The 18,452-nt window shown below is 45.0% G+C and overlaps 1 protein-coding gene across 1 annotated transcript; it reads left to right on the top strand.

Annotated features, from left to right (window-relative positions):
- Window positions 1-4,319: 4,319 nt before the first annotated feature.
- LOC134154655 (transmembrane protein 209-like) lies at window positions 4,320-17,297 on the top strand. Its single transcript, XM_062601333.1, has 15 exons — window positions 4,320-4,377; window positions 5,388-5,514; window positions 5,631-5,689; window positions 6,430-6,561; window positions 7,539-7,777; window positions 8,189-8,397; window positions 8,870-9,041; window positions 9,994-10,065; window positions 11,202-11,298; window positions 12,861-12,986; window positions 13,423-13,520; window positions 15,446-15,560; window positions 15,661-15,758; window positions 16,578-16,651; window positions 17,243-17,297. Exons 1-15 carry the CDS (start codon window positions 4,320-4,322, stop codon window positions 17,295-17,297), a joined length of 1,731 nt encoding a protein of 576 aa, XP_062457317.1.
- The last annotated feature ends 1,155 nt before the right edge of the window (window positions 17,298-18,452 follow it).

The following is an 18,452-nucleotide window of genomic DNA, read 5'->3' as shown; positions in this document are numbered from 1 at the left end:
GAGGTGGAAGAGAGGGCTGCAAGGAATGCTGCTGGAGGGGAGGAGTGCCTTGGGTGAATATCTCCCCAAAGCTGTGGTGTTTCCCCTTGGGCAATGCCCTTCCTTTGACTGCCAGCAGCAAGGAGGAAGGAAGGTCATTTCCAGGCAGCAGTCAGGGGTGGCAAGCAGCAGGCTCGAGAGGATGTGCCCTTGGCTCAGGCAGCCCTTAGAGGCAAGGACAGGTTGTTTGGGCTCTTTGAAGAGGATGGGAAGGAGGGACGTAAGTGCCTGAAGAGAGAAGGACTGCAAGGGACGGAGCAGTTATTCCCGGTTCCATTTCTGAAGCTTCCAAGAAAGCTTGTCCTTGGGGGCTACACAGCAGTGGCTACTAGAGTGCTCAGGACAGTGGGTAATGGTGTGTCCTGGAGCCTGTCCTTGGAGCTGACGCTGCTGCTCTCCTTGGTGCCTGGAGAAAAAGTCTCAACTGTGGGCTCCTCGAGTTTTCTTTTGGGCATGTTGTGCAGTCCTGAGTGTCCTGTGGCACACATCCCCGCGGTGTGTATTTGCAGCATGCTTCCAGGAATTCACTCACATTCTGCGAAGAAGGAATTACTGGGCAGGAGGACGCAAATGCCAGAAGCTCGAGCAGCAGCTGCGTGGCCTGTACATGGCCATCAGAAGTCAACAGAGGTAGGTGCTCCTGATGGAGGTCCTTCTTTTGCCAGCTTGCTTTCTGCCAAAGCATTGTGCTCTGGGCACTGGCTGTAGAAGGGCCCTTCCCATGGGTTCTGCTTAGCCTTGTCGGACTTTCCCTGGGGCTTTGCTTTCAGAAATGCCACTTGTGCACTAGTTTTACAATATATCTGTAACTCCTGCACTCTCCATGAACACACTGCTCTTTCTGGTGGCCATGGAAGCACTGAGCCTTTCTGTAATACGAGATGGAGAGTTTTTGCTCAGCTGTGTGATTATTCAGATGCTTGGTCTGAACAAGAAAGGGATGTTCAGCCTTGCTCAACTGCCTTTCAGAGCAAAAGGGTGCTGACAGGAAGGTTTAGGGAAAGGATGAGCGCAGGGACTGAGAAAAACGTTTCCTCCTGGTAAAACAGATGTATTGCACCCCCACTGCTCTCTCTCATCCTCCCTAGCAGGCTGACCGACACATTTCCCTAGAGTTTAGTGAGCTGCCTTCCCCTGGGCTTTCCTCCCTTGAATTCTCTATAGGCAGGAACTGCTCTCTTAACTCAGACTCTCGGCTCTTACCCTCGACAAAAGCCTGCCAGAGCTTTTAGCCATTCTCCCCTATTCCCCCACAGCTGTTGTTGTGTAGAATGGAGGGGCTGCAGAGCAAGAGCAAGGGTTGTTTCTGCAGTTCTGAGAGGCAGCTTCTTCTCCGGAGCATGGAAACATGGGCTGCCCTTGTGAGCAGCAAGATCCTTTCCTTGGCAGCATCTCACCTCTCTTTCTCACCTTTGCAGATGAAGGTGATGAGGGAATCAATGTTCACAGCCACTAGAGCGGCTCCTTTTTTGTCCTCTACTCCTCTTCCAAGTATTTTTCCAACGTGAGTACTTTGCCTTGCTTCTTTCCCCCCTGCCTGATGAAGGGAGCAGCCACCCAGCACAGGTTGGTTAGGGCTGCATTGCCAGGGCTGGGGCAGGCTGCTCTGAAAGTGCTTTGGGAGCAAGGCTTCCCAGCGGCTGAGTCCCAGTGACCTGCACGCATGCTCCGCCTTCATATGGGCTCTGTCTGTGGGGAAGGGTTCTTCAGAGCTCTGTGCTGGCTCCCACCTGCTCAGAGCTTTGTGCTTGACTGCCTTGATGCCTTTCTCCTTCTTTGACACTGGGAGCCCAGCAACCATCCATTGCCCATCCCTGAACAGAGAGTCTTTGGGGCCATGGAGCAGTGGCTAATGCATGTGGCAGGACAGGGGTAGTGGTATGAGTTGGAGCCTGTCCTGTAGATGACCCTGCTTCTATCCTCACTGCATGGAGAGAAAGTCATGCTGTGGGCGAGCTTAGAGCTCTCTTTCGGGCATGATGTGCAGCCCTGAGTGTTTTATTTGGGGGTAGTCTTCACAGCTGTTGATGTACCTGCAGTCAGTGGAATCCCTGTGCTTCTGCTGCAGCACTGCCTTCTGCTGCAGAAGCAGGTGCCCAGCTTGTGAGGGGGGAGTGGAGATCCTACTCCCCCTGTGCTCATACCACCTCCCCGTGTGTATATTTGCAGTCCATTCCCAGTCTCCTCACAGTGCTCTGCACAGAATGCAGCAGCAGGTGGAAAGAAACCACGTCCAGAAGCTAGGGTACGTGCTACACAGCCTGTGAATGTAGGCCATCAGAACACAGGAGTGGTAAGTGTTCCTGACTGGGGTCCTTCTTGTGCTAGCCTGCATTCTGCAAATGCATTGTCCTGTGGTTGCTGGTTGTACAAGAGCCCTTCCAGTGCCCTTCTTTGAGCCCTGGCTGACTTTGTCCACTGGCTGCATGGTGGGAGGGAACTGCTAGCTCTTGTGTGTGTCTTGGGTGCCCTTGAGTGCTGGGCTTTTGCGGGTGTGAGGGGAAGAAGGCGGGTGCCCAGGGCCAGAAGGGGAAGCGGCCACCCCGGAGGCTTGGTGCCAGCAGCGTCCATGGCCACCTGGGCTGTAGCACCCGGGAACTAGTGGAGTTGCAGAGCCTGAGGGCAGGTAGGAAGGAGGGCAGCAGAGCCCAGAGGCTGGCCTTGAGGCGAGCAGGCTTCCCCTTCTGCAGAGACCTGCTAGGGGGATGCCAGGGGAGGCAGCTCAGAAGGGCAAAGGAGCTCAAGAAAGCTGGCAGGCCTTTAAGCTGCTGAAGGAGAGCCTCCTCCAAGTGCCACTCTGCTCCACCTTGACACTCCAGCAAGCCCAAGTCAGGGCAAAGCCTGCGGCCCCTCACTAGCAATGGCGATTCTGGAGGACCAGGCTTCATCGTTCCATCTGGTGCGTGCGCATCTGCAAATGCAGGAGCTTTGCTTGAGAGCCTGCTCAGGGAGACTTTCATCAGCACTACATGAGGATTGAGTCCCCTTCTCTCTGCAGACTGACAAGCCTCGGTAAGGATCCGCACCTCAGACCAGCTTCTAGCCTCTTTGTCCTCCACGCATTTTCCATTCCCCCCACAGCAGGAGCTGCGAGAGAAAGCGCCCATCACAGAATCATCGAAGGATGGAGGTTGGAAGGGGCCTCTGGAGATCATCTCGTCCAACCCCCCTGCTCAAGCAGGGTCACCTACAGCACACTGTACAGAGTGGCCAAGCATTAGACACTGTGTTTATCGATAACTGTGCAGTCTAGGCTTGTAGTTAATCTCCTTTTTTAGGCTTTCTTAATTTCAGGTTGGTGCTTGGGATCTGAGGCAAAGGCAGGAAGGGTTTTGGAGCAGCTGAGGTTGTCCGCTGGCCCGCGCTCACAGAGCGGTCTGCTGTAACTCGTTGTGCTCCCTTTCAGCGGCCAGCGGTGCTTTTATTCCTCCCTGCTCCTCGTGGTGAGGTTTGCAGGCAGGAGCAACACATTTGGCCAGGCTCTGGCGTGGGGCAGCCGGGGGGTGTGCCCGCACGCGGCCGTAGTGGGAGCCGAGCAGGGGAAGAGTACGGCCGGGTGTGGGCACGGCCGGTGGCGGCCAAGGCGGGCGGCAGGGTGCGGGGGGCGTCGCGGCCGCCGCGCTGGGGCCGCCATGGCGCCTGGCGCCGCTTGCGGCCGGGTCGGGCAGGCGCCATCGGCCGGGGCGTCCGGGGCGGCTGCGCGAGCGTCCCCCTGGCAACGGCGTCCCCCTGGCAACGGCGTACCCCTGGCAACGGCACCCCGCCCCCGCGGAACTGCCTCCAGTGACGTCACGGGTCCGCGCGACCAATCGTTGGAGGCGGCTGCGGTGAGGGCGGCTGCGGTGAGGGCGGCAGGCGGAGCCTGGGCCTGGGGCGGGGCCTGGGCGCCCTCGGGGGCGGAGCGGAGCGGAGCGGCGGTGTCGCCGCCCTCCCGGGGCGCCTGCTCGTTGCGGGGCCGAGTCTGCTTGTGGTCGGCGGGGTTTGGCTGCGGGGGAGCCGGGGCGTGCGCGCTCAGGGCCTGTCAGCGAGGCCTGGGAGCGCGGCGGGCCGCTGGCAGGTGACAAGTGTCCGTGCGTGTCGTGGTGTGTGCCAGAGTGGGGGGGGTGTGGGGAAGGGTCTAGGGTGGTGGAGGTGGGAGAGGGCTGTGCGTGTGAAATCCTGTCATTTCAGTTAAACCGCGTGTTCTCTGAGGTAACTCTTGTATGTTTGTGTTCAGCGACGAAGTAGCTGAGAGGTTTTGAAGCCTGTGGCCGGGGGAGGCGTGGCAGTTTCCTGCGCTGATGGGAGGAGCAGGGAAAGTGGCCAGTGTTACTGCTGTTGTGTGCGGCATTTTGTGGCGTAAAGGCGGGGGGGTGTGCGGAGGGTCTGGAGACGGACACGGGCGGGGGTTTTCAGTAGGAAAGCGGCCGGGCTGTGCACGGGCGAACGTTGTTTTTCAAAAGCGGAGTCGTCTCCCCCGCCCCCCTCCCCCCCCGCCGTTAACGGCATCTCCCCGGCAACAGCGTTCCCCCCCGCCCCGCCCCCCCCCCGCAGAACTGATTCCGGTGACGTCACCTCTGCGCGACCAATCGTTGGAGGCGGCTGCGGTGGGGGCGGCGGGCGGGGCCTGGGCCTGGGCCTGGGCCGCGGCGCCCTCGGGGGCGGAGCGGAGCGGAGCGGCGGTGTCGCTGCCGACTCAGGGCCTGTCAGCGAGGCCTGGGAGTGCGGCGGGCTGCCGGTGGGTGACAAGCGCGCCCGCGTGTGTGTGTGTGTGTGTGGCGTGGTGTGTGCTAGAGTGATGAGAGGAGTAGAATATGTAGGAAGCGTTATTTCTGTTACATAGGGCATTTTGTGGTGTAAAGGGGGGAGGGTATGGGGAGGGTACAGAGCTGTCCTGAGCTGACAGAAGGAGATAGGTGGGTGTTTTCAGTAGGAAAACTGCCAGGTTGTGCAAGATGTTTTCTTGGTCTGTTTTCCTTGCTTGGAGAAGGCAGTGTTGCCTCAGCATTCCGAAAAATGCTATTTCTCAAAAACACTGTTGGAATCTGGCTCTCTTTTCTGTCCTCTGTACCTCAGTGGAGAAAATGGAAACTGTTTCACTGTGAAGAGGTGACAGTGCTTATGCAGTTTATAAGAGGAATATTGTTTTGGGTTTTTTGTTTTTGTTTTTTGTTTTTTGTTTTTAAACCACTGAAGCTCATTCTTAACACTACACACGATTTGGTACCTCAATGTGAAGTCCTTTTATGTAATTTCTTTTTGCTTTTTTACTTTTTTAAAGGTCTTGTACAGAGTGAGAATCTAACTGTATATAAATTTTCAATCTTTAACTTTCTTTGTGTGCTTCCTGTTGCAGACAATGGCGGCAGAACAGATTTCTGCAGCTTCGCTCCTTGACAGGACTGTGAAGATTAGGAGGGAGGCTGAAGAGCGGAAAGTGGTCTGGGCCTGGGGCCTCCTTAATATGTCTGTTGGGGGGATGATATATACTGACATGTATGTTGATTGTTATATCTGACTCAACTAAGTAAAGCTTTCTACTTTGTATATGCTTAAATATTTCATAGGACCCAGTTACTGTTAAATTGATCGCTTCTTCCTTTTCTTTTTAGGACTGGAAAACTTATAAGTTCCTATTACAACATCGCATTTTGGCCGCTCTGGTATATTGGTGAGTTGTCACAGCATGTGAATTAGTTTTAGGGAGGAGGGAAGGTTTCAGCCTTCATTCTTCTTGCTGGGGAAAGCATTTTTAAGGTTTGGGGTTTTTCGTTGTTGTTGTTGTTTTTTAATAACCAAGCTTCATTTTGTTTTCCTTTATCCCTTTTGGTGCTGTTGGAATTTCATCATTTTAGTGACAAGTAAGAAAGAGTGTGAAGAACAGGTTTCCTACCTTAAATGTGTTTAATGTGTGCAATAAGGCTTTGGGGAATAGTTGAAATAGTAGCGTTGTGTTGTATTGTAGGGCTGCAGGACATTTCCAAATAATCAAATTTGGTTTCAAATGAGTAGGCTCAAAAGTAATTGTATCTAATACTATTAGCGGATGAAAAGGAAGAAGAGTGAGAGCAATGTCAGGTAACGAGTGACAGAAGGTTTGGCAGAAGACACTTGATAAATAGCATGAAACTTCATTGCAGTGCTTTGTATCCTGTCTGGAAAATACCTTTCGCTTTTACAAATACATATTGTAGCAACAGAAATGAATTTCAATATAGAAAGGAAATTTATCTCTAATGGTTCTTGCATGAAAAGGAGAAGTTGTCTTACGTCCGTGCTCAGACTGGCAGTTATTGGTAGCCCTAACAATAAACTATTCTTGATTTGTGTATAAACTTGTTTTCTCAGATCATTTACTGTTACTCCTGTTTATGGTGCCTAGCATGATAAAAACCTTTGTGTTTGTTCTAGAGCTTGCGCTTGTATCCCTGTTCAGTCTGAATGCCTTATTTGATTTTTGGATGTACTTCAAGTACACAATGGCACCAACTACCTTGGTCATGACTCGTAGACAGCAGATCCTTCTAGGGATGCAGAATGCAGGTAGGTGTTATAAATTATAAATACTTTTTTTAAAGATGATATCTTTCTCAAGCCCATGAATCTTTAGTGAAGTGAGTTCTCAGTTACCTCATCTGACAAGAGCAGTAAGATGAACTAACTGCAGCCTATAAAAATTCAAAATAAAAGTGATAAATTGATGAGCAATTAAGGGGAGAAGTGGAGAGGAAGCAACCAATACAAAAGGAGAGTGGGCTATTAAAGGGCAGTGAGAGAGACTTAAACTTTATGAAGCTGGACAAGGAATTTGTAACCTATAAATGGGATTGAGAACAAGGCAGAGTGTATAGGTTTGTATTTAAATTTGGTATCCTACTATCATCATACTGACTGGAGAGCGCCAAATTAGAAAGAGAAAAGAGACCTTAGTGTGCAGTCTGAAAATGACAGGCTAGAGAGCAGTTGCTCTGAAAAGTTCTGAACGTCTAAGTGATGTTATCAAATATAGAAAAACTTGGCAGAGTTTGAAAATACAGCAAAAGCAAGGTGCTAGTACAATGTGTTACATACTACTAGGCTGCCTCCAGAGAAAGAGCGGCAGATACGGGAGCAGGGTTATATCACCGCAGCTGAGGAGTGTAATACCTGGGTTTGCACAGGTAAATGAGACATTAGATGTGCTAAAGACACATGAAGCAGGCAGGTAGAGTAGCTGACCAAATAAGTTAAATAATTGCCTCGGGCTATGCAAAGGTGCTTGGTAGAATTTAACTGAAATTTTAAATTGTAGAATTTGTATTGAATTATGATCACGTGTCCCAGTTTTCTGATTTTTATGTCTTTGGGGTTGACTGCTGAATCCTGTAGGGGTCAGACTAGAATAGTCTTTTTAGTGTCCTAGAATTTCCTTAAGGGAAGAGAGTTGTGTATGTGTGTTTTGCTGTGTATTTAAAGTGAGGAGGAGAGTTCTGGGCTGCTGCATGTACAGTGCTGATTGTGTTTTTTTTTGCTTATTGCAGCGGTACAAATAATTCCAGCACATGAGCTGGCAGCGAAGAAAGTCCCTTCTTCTACGCCTTCTCCTAGAGTCCAGGGTCAAACTGTGCTGAGTTACAGCCCATCCCGGCCCTTCAGGGCCAGTCCAAAGTTTACTTCTGGTTGTATCTCAGGGTACAGCCCTCAGCGGCAGGCTCTGTCAAGCAACAGCGCTTCTTATAGCAGTGCTTTAACCTATTCACCAAGCAGCAGCTACAGTAAGGTAATGACCAAGGTGGCTTCAAGGGGAACGGTTTGGCTTTGCTTATCGTGTCCTTGTGTTGTGCTGTAAGCCATTGGAGGTGTGCGGCCGGCAGTGGAGGGTCCTGTGTGTGTGTTCGCTTTGTTTGCAAAGCAGATGAAATTTGTCTTGTCAGTATTCATCCTCTTTCCCTGGTGTTAATTTATTTGTTTTAGAGTAGCTAGATTCTTTCAGAGCACAGCAAAAATAAGAAACTAGAATGTAACTACAAAATAGCAAAAACCTTCCCCCAAAGGAGAGCATATTTTATAGCAGCAATCAGCAGAGTAATCAATTCTTATGTTGAGTCGATCTATTCATTTAGTTTATAAAGTCAAAATGGAACTCTCACTTTCCTCATGTGACACAACTGTTTGCTTTTGTTTCCCAAAGCTTTCCAGCTTCAGCTCTTCTCCTACTGGTTCACCATATGCCTCAAGTGTTGGGCCAGTGGAAAGCACCGGGCTAAGGTCTCGTTGCCACTTTTCACCAATGCGGTATAATTCCCGTATGAGTCAAGATGATGAAATCACAGACCGCAAGTCACTGCAAAAGTACCTTCGAAGCGAAGAAGAGAAACAGCGTAGACTTCAATTGGGTACGTAAATAACTTCATGTAGCCTGAAAAGCTTGGCAAGGAGGGGATGTTGGTTTTATTGATGAGGAGTGGATGAGAAAAGTTGGAAAAGATTCCTGCACAGAAAGAGAGCTGCTGAAGTACTAGTCTATATTATAGATATACTAATAATCTCTGTAGCATTTGTTGTGTATAGTGGACTACAATGAGTTGAAGGGCTTTATCACCTCGACGAGAGGGATATTTTGTGGAGAAGGCAGTTGAGCTAAAGGTGGTGAATTACCTGCAGGCAGTTTTTGTCTGGGATAGGGACAGTGCCTTATTAATATAAAGATGAAATCAGTGTTTATGCAGACAGATTTTGGTGTATGTATTTATGATAATTCATGAGCACATCTCTCCTGTCAAAGCCTTAATATAGTGACCTATTGCCTGCAGTGTTGCTTCTGTGATTACTTGGTGATAATTTTATGGCTGTTCAATGTCATTTCAGCAAGTTCATGTTCCAGCTCTCCTTCCAGCAGCCCAACCTTTTGGAACTACAGCCGTTCCTTAGTAGAGCAAGCACAGGTGCTGAGAAAGTACCAGTATCAGGTGGCTTGCATGCCCCAGGCTCCATCAGCACACAAGGACGAAGCTCGTCTGAGCTCTCCACTGACTGCAGAAGAAGTAAGCTCAGCACCAAAGGAGCCAAGAGAGAAAAACAGGGCTCTAAAATATGTGGCTCCATCCAAATGTGAACTCCGTCAATGGTGCTAGAAAGGGAGAAATCCTATAGCATTTAACCATCTTCATACAGCTTGTAAGACTTTTTGCCACAAGGGGTATACATTTCAAATTCCGGACTGTAAAATTTTACAATTGTAAAATTGTAAAATGATTTCTTCCTTGGTGAACAAGGTACCTGTGTTTAGGTGGAAAAGTGACTCCTGAGAGAATTTCAGGTTTCATGCTTTGTGGTCTTTGTAATTAACTAATACTCACCGTGTAGGCCACGGTGGAAAGCTGGAAACTTCTGTTGGTTTGGCCAACTCTTCAGAATTATTTTATCTGAAGTTGTTTAATATTACTGTGTGTCTGAGAACAGACAGACTTCGAGTTCAACTCAAGAATGGTGGTTGCGGAACTTTTTTTTACCATTTTGTACTCTGGATAAAATAAACTTGTGACATAAAAAATGACTGGAAACTGACCTGTACCTAATGTAGTGAAATAGTTGAAGGTGTGTAAAATTGTTCTCCTTTACATTTGTGTCTGGAATAAGTCTGATTCAAAAGAATGTCATTAACGTAGCTTTTAATTAAATTTGATCTGTTTTCTTTATGTCGTACATTAACTTAGTCTACCCTGCAACTTGGACCAATTTTATCCTAACAGAGCAGGGAACGCAAAACTGTGCGTTTGGACTCACGGGAGATTTAGTGTACTGTGAAAAGAGAGTAGGAGAGTAGTATGGTAAGCTACTGTAGAATTCACATGATACAGCCATTAGATGAGAGTTCTGGAACAAATGCAATTTGCATTATGTGCTGTGGCTGCGGTCAGAAAACGTCGTAGGCCCTAAAAACTCTTTAGTATTCTGTTAGGTTGCTGTATGTAGGTAATAATGTTCTTTCCATAGGTTTGGGCAAGGGTGATTGTGAATCGACGACAGCTTGATTACCTGGATTCCTGGACCGCTAGGTTCAGAAGTGTAAGTCCGGTCCCTATGAACTGCCTGTTTTTGCTGTTAGAATAGGTACAGCAGAATGAAAAAGTACCTCAGTGCTCCATGTATACCTAAGGAAGTGAAAAGAATTACATATTTGAGTCTATTTGAGGATTAGGGTGGGCTTGGACATGGAGACTAGAACAGCATGCTTGTAACAAAGAAGTATTAGGACACATTTTCAACCTGAACTTTTGCACTTGCTGACCTAGGTGTTTTCTGTTCTGAAAACTTTACAGCTGTAAAGTTCACCCACCTTTGAATGAAGACACGTGCATCTTAACACACAGTGGATGTGAAAAGACTTGTTTTTTCTTTCTACAACCCAATTTTCTGAATTTTTTCTGTTTTTTTTCTCCTGTATTTCAAACTCCTTCTGGACTCAAATAAAGCATGGGAAATGCCAGCCCGTTGACTTTTTCCAACAGCCTTGAGGAGTGTAATAAAAAAACAAAAAGAAAATTTTGGTCTTAGGCAATTGCTTTAGCAGAGGAAATACAATCACATACTATGACAAAATAATTTGTAAGCCTAACTTTGAATTACCCCTTCAGTCAGCAACTATCACGTATGTAGTTCTTCTAAGTAGTGGGACGAGTGAAAAGTAAAAGATTTCTATGAGATGTGGGGTTATGACTGTTCTGTACCAGATTCCTAAGCATCTGTTCATAAACCTACAGGCAGCTTGGCTTCAGTTCCCAAATCGTGTCACATACAAGTGTCACATATTGTGTTTATCAGGCCCTTCATTTCCTGAAAGGGTTTTGAGAGGGAGTGGACCCATGAAAGTTTAAATTACCACTATGAGTGTCGTGCAGTGCCTCAGAATACCCCTTTTCTCATTGTTCAGGAAAGCTTTATCAGTATCACTGCTTTCTGGAGATTTGTTTTCCCAAGTCCTCTATAGTGAATTTTTGGCATTTTAGAGGGTCTTTCTAGAGCCAATCACCCCTATCTAAATTGATGCTCTTAATTACTTCTCCTCCTTGGTTGACTTCAAAGTTCCTGTTGTTAAACTCCTTTGTGATTGTAACAGTGATGCTGACTAGAGAGTAAACTAACATTTTTGTCACATTCTTGTTGCTTCTAAGCTTTTTAATTTTTGCATTTCTCTTTCCTAGTGGATTAATGAGACTATTTTAGTGCCACTTGTACAAGAGATTGAGTCTGTGAGCAGTCAGCTGAGAAGAACGGGGTACCCAGAAATGCAGGTTGGAGGTATGATGATAGAGTAACTGGGGGGTTCCCTGTGGTGGTTGGTAGCAGGCCACCCCATAGCAGGGCACTGCATAGGTAGTATAGAAAACAAGTCTGCTAAGAATTACAGTTCCGTTTCCTGTTTGTATTGGTGTGATCTTTGCTTCATGTAATGCATTTTACTAAACTGGAAGGATTCTTCATAGGATTTCTGGAAATACTGATAAAGGCATGCTGATGCTGCAATAGCATAAAATTCTTAAGCCTCTTGTTTCCTCTGAATTCATTCCTGGAGAGTTAAAGGCTCAGATTAACATCCTTGTATCTTAAACTGTCAGAAAACTATCACACGTTGCAAGGATGGTTGCCTGTCAGCCCTCTCTGTCTACGTTAGTAAGTGTCTTTCCAAACTTCCTTAAAATCAGCTACTTCCTGAAAAACCTATTGCTGTTCCTTCCTTAAATTGTTACCTGCTATCTTGTCTGAAAGCAAACAGGCCACAAAAAGTTTTATGAAAACTTAGATGTGATACATTGTATCCAAATAGTGTTTAAGAACTGAGAAGTCATCTTATGACTGTGATAATAATAAATCTATAGACCTAGGAAGTATTTATTTATTTATTTATTTTAACTTAAATTAATTCTGTTATCACAGGCGATTAATCGTTTGCATTTAAGATCTAAGATCATTTTAAGGTTAAGATACATTAAAGTTTATTTATTTATTTATTTTAACTTAGAATAGTTCTGTTATCAGAGATAGGCTATTAATCGTTTGCATTTAAGATCTAAGATCATTTTAAGATTAAGATACATTAAAGATTATTTAAGTACTAGGTGTAGCACTAAGTGGGGTTGGGGAGGATAATCTCAGGTGGATTTTGGAGAGCTATGGGCATTAGAAGAAAAGATCTTTTGGTTGGGGCAGTTGATTTTTGCTGTTTTGGGGTCCCCCCCCTCCTTTTTAAGCATTTTGATGAGCTAGAATTCTAGCTAAAATTTCATAGTGCAACTCTGAAGGAACTCCTTCTGTTGCCCTATCACATGCATATCCCCCTCAATCAAGAGCAGGATTTGATAGGCTTCATTTAAACAAAGCCTACTTTTTTTTGGCCTGTTTGTAGTTTGTCCTCAAGATCTGCATCTGTTGTGGTGCCTGTGAAAAACTGATCACTTACTGACCTCATCTCCACCTTGCTGCCCTCCTACTGCTCTGTAAAATGGATGTTACTTCTTCCCTTTTTCACACTATAGGTTTCTGTTTTCTTTTGGAATGCAAGCCCTTCAGATAAGGGTCTGTCGTCTTTTGCGACCGCACAGTGCTGCATAGCGTTTATGTTCTGTGGTTTAAGGGAGACAGCTAGTACTTCACTGGGATTGGAAACAAACATTTGGAGTATTGGATAAGCTGTTAACTTTGTATAAATCTTAGTAAATTATCTTAGTAAGTTACCTTAGTAAATAGTGAGACAAAAAAGCCAGTTCCTCCTTGTAACATTGCATTTGTTAATGCCTTGTAAGGGAGGATGTTCAAATTTCTGTCGTGGATGCAGATGTCGTGCTGGCTCTTGTCGCATGCAGAAGCCAGCATCAGCAATCTGAAACAAGCAGCGCTTGTTAAAGCTCCAGTCATGCCAACTCTGTACGCTATAATGCAGTATTTGGATATTGCAGCGAACCAAGAGTATTTGGTTGAAAGGGTCAAAGGTATGTGGTCAACCATACTGACTTTAAAACGTTTCCGTTAGCTGGGTCAAGCGTCGGTGGTGTCAGATACCCCGTCAATTAAGAGGTTTGAACTACAGTCACAGCGGGGAGAAGAGCTGCTTTTCAAGTAGCAGAGGTAGTTTTTGCAACTTCCTCTTTTCATACCAATGTAATGATGTGGGACTTGGCATGGAAGTTTTTATTTCTTCTCTCAGTTTGGGGTGTGAAGTGTCCTATTTAATCCCTTCATTAATTACCAATAAAAAATACCTTGTAAACTCCACTCCCCTAACTTTATATCTTTATAAGCACTTCCTTAGTTTAATTTTTCCTATTTTGTGCACTGAAAATACATGCAGTGTTCTTGAAGCTAGTGTCAAATATGTCCTCCTTGCACCTTCAACCTCCAGTAGCTGAATAAATTTTGTTTTTTCAGAGCTTTCTCAGGGAGGATACATGAGCTCATTCCGATGGAACAGAGGAGGAGATTTCAAGGGCCGTAAGTGGGATGCTGACTTGCCCAATGACTGTGCTGTAAGTTTTCAAAGAAGGCTTAATATAACTTCCTAAAGGGTGTCTTTCAGGGTAGATTTTTGTGTGTGGTAGCAATTAAGTCTTTTGAGGAACATGGTCAAAATCCTGTTTGCCTCCCTATCCTGATAATCCCATTGTAGTCAGTGAAATTATGCAAGGAATAATGCAAATGGGATTGGACATTGTGCAGATCACAAAAATGCGATTTCATGTCTTAGTCTTAAGCCGGCCTCTTATTTAGACTCATCTGAGATGTCAGTCAGGTAACTGTTTTGGGAGCAACCTGACAGAAGGTTGCGGATTTGTTAGAGCAATATTCTTACCTTATTAAAAAAAAAAAGAAAAAAAGAAAAAAAAGTCTGCTTTAACCAAACCTCATAATTTCTCATGCAAGATGAACCTTAAAATTTTCCTGTGCTGTAATGGTTAGAAGAACAAACGGATTAAGTGGCGTGTCTTCATGTTTATTTAATTCAGTAATTTCTTGAGAGATCCACAGGCATTACATTATCTTACTTGAGAACAGACTTGTAGTCATGCTTAGCCAATTAATGCAAAAGGTCAGGAGAAAGCACTTCAGTGAATACAGTGACTTGAAAATTCAACTGAAATAGATAAAAGAAAGGCCACAAGATAATCCAAGTAGTGGAGAACAAGCTTCAGGTGTGACTCTTCAGTTGAACTCTGTATTTGAAAGGAGAGTTCAGGTGATTTGATTCCCTCTGTAGATGTTCAGTTACTGGGGAGAAGCAGAAAGAAGATTCATATGCAAGTTTTACAACCTTGCTGACAAAGATGCAACAAGATTGAATTGCTGGAAGCTAAAGCTGAGCAAAATCTGTCTTGAAATAAGATTTGATTTTCTAGTTGTGAAGATGACTAAATATTTGGGAATGACAAGCGTAACACAGACCATCACACCCTGAATTCATTGTCTTTTAATGAAACCAGCTAAGAGAGGTAGTATTGGACAATGTACTAAACTTGTAAAGATTCTGGGAAAGAAGTTCTGATATAACAGATGAAATTAATATTGAACACTTGTCTCGAAGCTTTGGCATTAACTTAAGACAATAAGTGCCAAATGAAGAGTTTTTAACGGTAATGTTAGTCTCATTGCATGCAACTTAAAGCAATAATTTCTGCTAGACCTCTTGAGGCTTTGGGCATTTAGCCCATAGAAATTCTTCTGTCTGCCAAACAAATCCTATGTTGAACACAGGAGGTATCATACTACAGAGTAATTTGGTCACGCTGCACCCAAAGAATGTTGAGAAGTCTACTGTAAGAGTTAAAATACAACATGCAGTACTGCGATTTTCTCGCTGTTAGCTAAGAAGATACTTGTTCTAGGACTTTCTTCCAAAATGTTGAGAGCTGGTAAGATTCATGAGCAGTCCAAGTTTGTCCATTGATTTTGTTTTGCCATTTTTGACAAGAGATGAGCAACTTGCTGGGTAAGTGTAGTGTTTGGAAAAGTTGTCATTAGATCGGATCGGCCTCTCTAAGCCAAATCTTTGCAGCTAGCGTAGAAACCATCATGAAATCAGGTATCTTGTAGTTTGTCCTATACATGCTATTCAGATCTGTGACTCTGCAAATTCTGTGAGATGTGAAGATAGTTACTTGTATGTCAGGAGTTCAGTTCACATGCAGCACCTTTTTAACGTGTTGTGACTGAAAGGGTTTCATTTACAGGAAGAATAAACTTGTCTTGACATCTGTGGCGTGCCCTGGACCATTGAATTCAGTGCTCTAAGTGTTAAGCTGCCTTGGGCTTCTAAACATGGTGGGATTAATTAAGTCCATGATGCAGCAACAGACTCTCAAATACCCTAACTAATGTCTGAGATTATGGAAAGAAAGCTGCTGTCCTGTCAGTCTTCTTAATGATACTAAAATGAGATTTGTTTTTGTTTGCACAGATCCTTATGCACATATTCTGCACTTACCTCGATGCCAGACTGCCCCCTAGCCCCAAATACCCCGATGGCAAAACCTTCACTGCCCAACACTTTGTTCAAACACCAGATAAACCAGGTATTGGCATTCTTGGACTGCTTGTTTAGCTGCTGTTTCCTGCTTGAATCCCATCAGCGCTCTTAAAATCCCTATCTTATTTTAAAACTTTAATTCACAGACATTACAAATGAAAATGTATTTTGCATCTACCAAAGCAACATCAATCCACCCCACTATGAGCTGATCTACCACCGCCAGGTCTACAATCTGCCCGAGGTATGATCGTGTTAGTTTTTTCTGCTGTCAGGAAACCTTGAGCAGACCTGATCTGTTTCTTTTTCATTCTTCCTTTTCCTTTGGAACTAGCCACATCTATTGAATATGTAGGCTGGCTCAGTGCAGAAAGCAAATGTTACCACAATCTTTGACCATCGTGTGGTATTTAGTCTGCTGCTGAATGATAGCTTCAGTGCCTAACTTAGGTACATCAGTGCCCAGGCAGCAGCTTCCTCTTGTTGTTTATTTTCTGATGATTTATTCTAAAATCCTAATTTATGTAAGCTCTGAGGTGTGTTGCTATTCCTCATTGCCAACAAGACTGATGCTTGTCTGTAAGAGTTTTTGGAGGGAAACATCTAATCTCAATATCAAAATACTAGACTTTTCCTGTACATCTTGATTTTATTATTGAGCCCCGATTGTGACTTGATTTTCTGATTTCAGAAAAGCTCTTTTAAAAAGCATTTAAAAATATTTGAGGGTGATAATCCATCTAGAAAACAAGCTTGGTCTTTTTCTGGTGTTTGCCTAATTGAAAGATAAGAATTGAGGCAAAACCCCAGCAGTCTAAGCTGTAATACCATTTCGCGAGGTCTCTGTTATAGTTTTTTCTCATCTCTGATGATATAACAGGCCAACAGGGCTCGCACTGCAGTATATGTATCTTGCAAAACGTTTTGAAGGAAAAATTGTGCTGCTCCACCTAAGATCAGGACAGGGGATGACAGTTGTTTTAAATAAGACATTCTAAGATATTAGTATGGTTGTTTGCATGTGATTTCATTTCCAAGTTTTTTCTCTTCCTGTGGTATTCAGGGCAGAAACAACATGTTCCATACATTGCTTATGTTTCTGTACATCATAAAGACAAAAGAATCTGGGATGCTTGGGTAAGTGTCAAACGTTCCGTATCATTGCGCTGCGCACGAGATCCGAGCAGGAGCTTTCTGTTTTGAAATACCGTAACTGAAGTTGCTATCATAGGACGATACTGATGGAATTAAAATGCTCTTCTCATTTTAAGTAATGGCAGCCTTTTTACAAAATCATGTCAGTTTTGTGTGCATGAGCGTGCAGGAAATGTTTTGTGCTTTTCTTTGGTCTTGTCCTGGCTGAAAAATCCTGTGGAGTCCATGCTGCGGAACAGTGGCCTTGGCCAGACAACCAGGTTGCTACCTTCTTGCTAGAAGTACTGTGCTATTTATAAACAGGAGACAGACACTGCCATAGTGCTGTAATCTCTTGTTTTTGGCATAACAAGAGGAGTTTCGAGTGCACAGTGAAAGCTGCACTGACATAAAAGCAATGTCCGGACTTTTTTGTTCTGAAAGAGCTGTCTTTAATTCGAGGTGAAACACGATACCTACATAAATGTTAAAATGCTGATGTGTGGGATTGGCAGTTTTTCTTGTAATGAAGATTTGTTTTAAATAGGAGCTTTAACTTACTTGTGTCTTATCGTTATAATGCTGTTTTTGCAGGCGAGTGAATTTTGGTGCATCAGGAGTCAACGTTCTAGGGGTGTTTGGAGAGTAACATCTCTAGCAGGACTGCAGCTCAGAAGAACGATCCTGCTTCTCCTACAAGACGAACTGAGCAGCATCGTTTCACTTGTTGCCTTGAATATGGACTATGAAATGGGATAATTTAAACTCTGCTTTATGGACAGAGGGGAAATGTTTGTAATTTCTGTACAGTTTTGGGGAGGATACTCTGTAAAACGTTGTATTGTTTTTTACTGATGAAATGTATCTAAACAGGAACTCCAGGCGGGTCTTTTCTATTTGGCTCCTCACCTTAACAAATCGTATTTAAACCCCCCTTGCTATTTCTGTTGCATTTACTCTTCAAGCACTCTAAAGAGCTTAACTGACCGCAGGGCTCAGCAATGAACCCGCGCTTGCCGCGTTTGAGGGTGGAATGCAGCAGCGCAGCTGGGACGTGTCTCCCGCAGTTGTACCCAGCCGCTCGCTGGCGAGCAGTCCCTTGAAAAGACAGTTACTGCAACGCGGCCAACTGCCGGATTCACAAGATCCAAGAGATTCCAGACGGGCATAACAGGCGCCAAGTTAGCGCTTAAACCGATTTTTGGTTAATTTAATTAGATGCGATCTGAAAGGACGTTGTCTTTTATCCCTGCTCATTGGAATAATTGGATTTTGTGACCTCTCTGGATGCTTCAGGTGTCTCCACTGCAGATATAAGGGAAAGAGAAAATTTTTTGACTTGCTGGTTTCAGTAGGTATTTTTAAAATAGATTTAAAACAAAACAAAATAACCCTACCATTCAAATGTGACCATCTTACGAGACAGAAGATGTTGTGGGTGATTGAGTACGACTAGAACGTTACCCTGCCTTTGCTTTTTAATTTTTTAAAAATTCTTTTATTTCTCATGTTAGCTTTTCTGCTAGCAGCTCCTTACTTTTAGGGCCTTGCAGAGTGGCATGTGGCTTCAGCATCCCTGCATGAAACCAGAGTGGATACACCTGCGTGGGCTCATCCCAGGAACTTCGGGGAACACCCCGAAGTTCCTGCTGCCTTGCCAGAGCGTGCCCAGAAATGGCTTTTTTCTCTTTTTTTCCCCTGGGGGCGAGCGGCCGCCGCCTGGCCAGAGCCTCCGGCTTCTCGGGAACGAGTCAAGCTCTGGGGCCACCGGGCAAGCTGCGGTTCCCGTTGCAGTGACGGGCTC

The sequence above is a fragment of the Rhea pennata genome, unplaced genomic scaffold (genome assembly GCF_028389875.1).
Source record: "Rhea pennata isolate bPtePen1 unplaced genomic scaffold, bPtePen1.pri scaffold_33, whole genome shotgun sequence".
Classification (NCBI taxonomy): Eukaryota; Metazoa; Chordata; class Aves; order Rheiformes; family Rheidae; genus Rhea; species Rhea pennata.
This window is presented reverse-complemented; position numbering and strand designations above follow the sequence as displayed.

Coding starts and splice junctions, on each gene's coding strand:
- LOC134154655 (XM_062601333.1), top strand. CDS start 4,320: ATGGGAGGAGCAGGGAAAGTGGCCAGTGTTACTGCTGTTGTGTGCGGC. Junction 6,562..7,538: donor TCTAGGGATGCAGAATGCAG/GTAGGTGTTATA, acceptor TGCTTATTGCAG/CGGTACAAATAATTCCAGCA. Junction 7,778..8,188: donor CAAGCAGCAGCTACAGTAAG/GTAATGACCAAG, acceptor TGTTTCCCAAAG/CTTTCCAGCTTCAGCTCTTC.